Source organism: Rana temporaria, chromosome 10 (genome assembly GCF_905171775.1).
Source record: "Rana temporaria chromosome 10, aRanTem1.1, whole genome shotgun sequence".
NCBI classification, from domain to species: domain Eukaryota; kingdom Metazoa; phylum Chordata; class Amphibia; order Anura; family Ranidae; genus Rana; species Rana temporaria.
The window spans coordinates 132,816,220-132,823,019 of record NC_053498.1 but is presented as its reverse complement, the minus strand read 5'-3'; the positions used below and the strand labels follow the sequence as shown (position 1 = coordinate 132,823,019).

Here is a 6,800-nt window from a genome sequence, read left to right as displayed (position 1 = left end):
TGTCAAGAGCCACCCCCCCCAATCAGAAGTTGAGTCCCCTACTTTCCCTTACATCACAGAGCACCCCCCTTTCCTTATGCTGCTGCTGAGAAGAAGCTGGATGCATTGCTTGAAAGCAGAAAGAAGGTGTCTGGAGGAGGACCAGAGGAGGGCTGGAGCTCTCCTGTAGCTGCAGAAGAGGTGCGAGGGCCACATGAAAAGGCCTGGAGGGCCGGATTCGGCTTGCGGGCCTTGTGTTTGACACCTGTGTTTTAGTATAACCAAAGACCATAGACCATAGGACAGAACATAAAAAGAGGACACAAACAGAGTGAACCAGACAGGTAAACACCTATATATATATATATATATATATATATATATATTCACTGCTCAAAAAAATTTAAGGAACACCTTTGATTCAGAACTCCTGGGATATTGATCTGGTCAGTTAAGTTGCAGAGGGGGAGGGGTGTATACAGAGGGGGTTGTTAATCAGTTTGCTGTTAATTGAAATTAACAACAGGTGCACTAGATGGGCAACAATGAGACGACCTCCAAAACAGGAAGGGTTTTTCAGGTGGAGGTGTCTGGATTTTTTTTTCCCTACTCATCTTTTCTGACTGTTTTTCACTGGTTTTGCATTTGGCTAGGGTCAGTGTCACTACCGGTAGCACAAGGCGATACTTGGACCCTATAAAGGTTGCACAGGCAGTCCAACTCCTCCAGGATGGCACATCAATACGTGTCATTGCCAGAAGGTTTGCCTTGTCTCCCAGCACAGTCTCAAGAGCATGGAGGAGATTTCAGGAGACAGGCAGTTACTCGAGGAGAGCTGGACAGAGCCGCAGAAGGTCCTTAGCCCATCAGCAGGACCGGTATCCCGGTATGCTGCTGTGAATGGAGACTATTAGCCAGATTCACAAAGAGTTACACCGGCGTATCAGTAGATACACCGTCGTAACTCGGAATCTAAGCCGTCGTATGTTTAAGTGTATGCTCAAACTGAGATACACTTAAACCTAGCTAAGATATGACGGCCTACGCCGTCGTATCTTAGCTGTCTAGTTCCGCCGGCCGCTAGGGGCGTGAACGCTGAATTACGCCTAGAATGCGCAAATCAGCAAGATACGCCGATTCACGAATGTACGTGCGCTCGTCGCAGTAAAAATATGCTGTTTGCGTAAGGCGATTCCCGGGGTAAAGTTAGTCGAACAAATAGCTGGCCTAGTCAATGTTGAGTATGGCCGTCGTTCCCGCGTCGAAATTTGAAAATTTTACGTCGTTTGCGTAAGTCGTTCGTGAATAGGGCTTGACGAAATTTACGTTCACGTCGAAATCAATACGTCCTTGCAGGATACTTTGGAGCAATGCACACTGGGATATGTACACGGACGGCGCATGCGCCATTCGTAAAAAACGTCAATCACGTCGGGTCACGACCTATTTACATAAAACACACCCCCCTCATCCTCATTTGAATTAGGCGCGCTTACGCCGGCCCCATTTACGCTACGGCGCCGTAACTTAGGAGGCATGTGCTTTGTGAATACAGCACTTGCCTCTCTAACTTATGGCGGCGTAGCGTATATGCCATACGCTATGCCTGCCTAATGTTGCGCCCGCCTACGTGAATCTGGCTATAAGATTGCATGCTGAAAGTACCAAAACCAATCATTAGAGGTGGTGACTGCATATGTTTTCCATGTTTAGGATTTTTTCCTATGTTTTCCTTGTGGGGGGGGGGGGGGGGCAATAAATGTATTAGCAAATTTGAATACAGCATATACAGAATAACAGCTGGTCATTTTATTCACCCCTGTCAGTGGCAAATCGATTGTCCCATCTATGTAAACTGATACATTCTGCTGGAGAGCTTGAACTTTGCTGGCTGACTCACCAGATGAAAATAGAAGAAAGAAAGCCTAAAGAAGAAAACGAATGCAGCCATCACATCTAAGCATTGGTAAGCTGCAATGCAATAAATGTTTGCTTTTGAGTTTAATGCCAGTTTAAAATAAACGCAAAAAACGTAAATCTATTTTATTGGAATTTTATGTGTTAGATCAACACAAAGTGGCACATAATTGTGAAGTGGAAGGAAAATGATGAATGGTTTTTCATTTTTTTTACAAATAAATATGTGAAAAGTGTGGCGTGTTTTTGTATGTAACTAAAATTTAAGGGAACCAATTGTCTTCAGAAATCACCTAATTTGTAAATAGAGTCCACCTGTGTGTAATTTAATCTCAGTATAAATAAAAGCTGTTCTGTGAAGCCCTCGGAGGTTTGTTAGAGAACTTTAGTGAACAAACAGCATCATGAAGGCCAAGGAACACACCAGACAGGTCAGGGATAAAGATGTGGAGAACTTTAAAGCAGAGATCCACAACTCAGGTGGGAGAATCTGTCCAGGGGACACCACAAATCTTGCTTTTTTTGGAAGAGTAGCAAGAAGAAAGCCATCGTTAAAAGAAATCCATAAGAAGTCCCGTTTGCAGTTTGTGAGAAGCCATGTGGAGGAAATGTGATAGAAGATGCTCTGGTCAGATTCCAAAATTGAACTTTTTGCCCTAAAAGCAAAACACTAAATGTGCCGGAAAACTAACACTGCAAATCACCCTGAACACATCATCCCCACCGTGAAACATGGTGGTGGCAGCATCATGTTGTGAGGATACCTTTCTTCAGCAGGGACAAAGTGGGGTTAGCTCAAGTGGTAGAGCGCTCGCTTAGCATGCAAGAGGTAGCGGGATCATTGCCCGCATTCTCCAAAAACACGCCCTTCCTGTTTTCACGGGAGGCACATTGCTTTTGAATTTGTTAAGCAAAGGGGGGCAGGGAAGCTGGTCGGAGTTGATGGGAAGATGGATGGAGCCAAATACAGGACAATCTTAGAAGAAAACCTGTTAGAGTCTGCAAAAGACTTGAGACCGGGGCGGAGGTTAACCTTCCATACAGGACAACCACCCTAAACATACAGCCAGAGCTACAATGGAATAAATAGACACAGGGGGCTAGATTCACAGACATCTGCAGCGGCGTAACGTATCTCCTTTACGTTACACCGCCGCAAGTTTTCAGCGCAAGTGCCTGATTCACAAAGCACTTGCGTGTAAACTTGCGGCAGTGTAACGTAAAGCCATCCGGCGCAAGCCCGCCTAATTCAAATGGGGCGTGTATCATTTAAATTAGGCGCGCTCCCGCACCGAACGTTCTGCGCATGCTCCGTTAGGAAATTTCCCGCTGTGCTTTGCGCGAAATTACGGCGCCCCGACGTGTTTTTTGAACGGCGACGTGCATTACGTCCTTTCGTATTCCCGGACGTCTTACGCAAAAAAAAAACATGGCTGGTCTAAATATAAGCCATGAAATAGGACTCGTAACTTTACGACGGGAAAAGCCGACTAGCGACGAGATGTCTGTGAATCTAGCCCTAGGTGTCTTTTCAGTAACGTGAAAATTCATATAAAGATAACCTATATATAAATAAAAGATACATTGAATAATAAGTGCTGAACATATAATAAGACACTCTCCATATAAAGAGAGAGTGACTATATAAACATATGTGAAATATAAGATAACCCAGTGACAAGTGAAGTCATTCAAAGTCCAAATAATGAACAATCCATGTATGTATAGTCCAAATGAATATGTTCAAACTGCAATCTCCAAGTAAAAAAATCCACAGCATCCGGAAACGTGAAGATAGAAAAGCACCTCCACCTTAAGTAATTACTGCCTCTTACCAGCTAGAAAGATCTCTTGTTAAAGGGGAGGTTCACCCTAAAAACGACTTTCCCTTATTACACTGCCCCCCCACATTACAATACGATTATGCCTATTACTTTTTTTTGATGCTGTACATACCTTCGTACAGCTATTCACCCGTGTCTTCCGGGTTGCGAGTCCCGCGGGAGTGGGCGTTCCTAACATGGTGGTGATTGACGTTTTGACAAAAAACTAGCTCCCCCCTTCGCGTAAGCCGCGTCACGATTGGCGAAAGGAGCCGAACGGCGAGTCGGCGCTATACTGCGCCTGCGCATCGCCATTCGGCTCCTTTCGCCAATCGTGACGCGGCTTACGTGACGGGGGAGCTCGTTTTTTGTCAAAACGTCAATCACCACCATGTTAGGAACGCCCACTCCCGCGGGACTCGCAACCCGGAAGCCACGGGTGAATAGCTGTACGAAGGTATGTACAGCCTCAAAAAAAAGTAATAGGCATAATCGCATTGTAATGTGGGGGGGCAGTGTAATAAGGGAAAGTCGTTTTTAGGGTGAACCTCGCCTTTAAGGAGATCAAAATCACATGTAAGCTGATAGCTTCCAAAAGCATCTTCACCAGGAAAAAGCCTTATTGCAGGTAATCTCATTCAGTGTATATTGAGAAGTGCCATATAAGAGAAAAGAACTTGCATAGTATAAAATCCAAAATACATTTATTGTAGAACTTAAAAATGCGCACTTACAATGATTTCCAATGTTAGAAGCATAAATAAATCGAGCCGGCCGGCTCCTCGATCTGCCTGCCCGTGTCTTCCTGGGTTCGGCTGGTAACGCGGTGACGTCAGAACGTTGCTTGCCCAACGTTTCGTCTCAAAGGGGACGTGGTCAATACATCAATGAAAACTTATGAGTCCACTCTATCCAAACCTGAAAAAAAGGTTTTGGCTTTACATACATTTCCATGTAACTAATTGCATTTTAGAGGCTCTAAAAAAATATCAACCTTCTATGAAGTTTTTACCTTTGCAGATTAAATGATGGAACCCTGGAATAAAACTAGTGTCTCTGAGTTCATCCTCGTTGGGTTTCCAACTCTGCATAAATATGGTCCATACCTTTTTGTATGTCTTCTTCTCATTTACCTTCTTACTATTTCTGGAAACGTGATTATTTTCTCTACTGTACAGCTGGACTCACAGCTCCATAGCCCAATGTTCTTCTTCATTAGCGTCTTGTCTTTCCTGGAGATTTGGTACACTGCAGTTACAATTCCAAAGATGTTGATCAACCTTCTAGTGCCGAGAAAAAGCATATCTTTTAAGGGCTGCCTCTTACAGACTTATTTTTTCCATTCTCTTGGAGCCAGCGAGTGCTATCTTCTGACGACTATGGCCTATGATAGATACTTAGCTATTTGCCAACCACTGCATTACACTTCTATCATGACCTCTGAGTTGACTGTAAAGTTAGTAGCCCTCTGTTTTACTATCGGGTTTTTATGTCCGATCACTGAAGTAATCCTAATATCTAAGCTTCCTTTTTGTGGGAGCAATGAAATCCAACATATCTTCTGTGACTTTCCACCACTGCTCAGCTTGGCTTGCACAGACACCTCCATCAACGTCCTGGCTGATTTCATCATCAATAGTTTTATTATCCTGGTGACGTTCCTCTTCATAATGATTTCATATATTAGGATCATTTTTGCGGTCTTCCAAATAAAGACATCGGTTGGACGAGTGAAGGCTTTCTCTACCTGCATATCTCACCTGACTGTAGTATTGTTATTTTTTACCTGTATTGTGTTTATGTATGTGCGGCTTACCACAAGTTACTCTTTGTACTATGATCGTGTATTGGCAGTCATTTATTCTGTGCTAACCCCTATCCTGAACCCTATTATATACAGCCTACGGAACAAAGAGATCAGAGTGTCTTTCAAACGTAAACTGTGCTCCAGAAGACATGATAGCTCCAAATAAAGAACAGATTGGCGGCTAATTTTAGCCAGTTCTGACAAAAAAACAAAAAACAAAAAAAGCTCACTCTGGGGACTGTTAAATTGCAGGCTAATAGCTAAATTCCATTTTGAAATTCATATATAGGAACCGTGATACTCATTTTTTTTTTCTGATCCAGATACCTCTGTTAGACAATATAGACAGTTTGATGATTGCACTTTTCTCAAATGGACATTAACCACTTGCATACTGGGCACCTTTACCCCCTTCCTGCCCAAGCCAATACCCAATGAGAGCGTCAGTGTATGACAAAACGTGTCTGGTAGGGCGCGCAGTGACGTCACCACGTCGTCTTGAGGGGGAAGGGCTCCTTACATTGCCGGCCCGCAAGTTTTACATTTTATTCTTGTTGTTTGTAAGTACATTTATTTTTTAATAAAGAAATCAGTTTCTACGGTATTATGCTATGGTCCCTCTTCTTCCTTGCATGCTATGTGAATGATTCCACGGACCGCATGTTATGTTGAAGGACCATAAGTAACGATGAGGTACATTCCGGGTGAGAGTCTGCTTCCTGGTACCATCACTCTCCTGCAAGTTAACCACTTGCATACTGGACACCTCCCCCCTTCCTGCCCAGGCCAATTTTCAGCCCATCCCCAATGAGAACGTCAGTGTATGACGAAACGCATCTGATAGGGCATGCAGTGACGTCACCACGTCGTCTTGAAGAGGAAGGGGTCCTTACATTGCCGGCCTGCAAGTTTTACATGCGATTTTATTCTTGTTGTTTGTAAGTACACTTCTTTTTTAATGAAGAAATCAGTTTCTTCGGTATTATGCTATAGTCCCTCTTCTTCCTTGCATGCTATGTGAATGATTCCACGGACCGCATGTTATGTTGAAGGACCCTAAGTAATGCTGAGGTACATTCCGGTTGAGAGTCTGCTTTCTGGTACCATCACTCTCCTGCAAGTTAAAGGCCGCGGCTGGGTTATAGCCGAATGAGCATTCATTGTGTTTATGGACTTTTTTTGAGCTGGTTAATTTATAGCTGCATAATCACTGGTGCATGTCCTGGATGTTATTCATTTGCTCGCATACATTCCTTATGTCATCAGAGGACTGT

General features: G+C 43.7%; 1 protein-coding gene across 1 annotated transcript; it reads left to right on the top strand.

The window, feature by feature from the left end:
* Positions 1-4,744: 4,744 nt before the first annotated feature.
* On the top strand, positions 4,745-5,962 carry LOC120916115 (olfactory receptor 6N2-like). Its single transcript, XM_040326932.1, has one exon. The coding sequence runs from the start codon at positions 4,745-4,747 to the stop codon at positions 5,690-5,692; it is 948 nt and encodes a 315-aa protein (XP_040182866.1). The 3' UTR covers positions 5,693-5,962.
* The last annotated feature ends 838 nt before the right edge of the window (positions 5,963-6,800 follow it).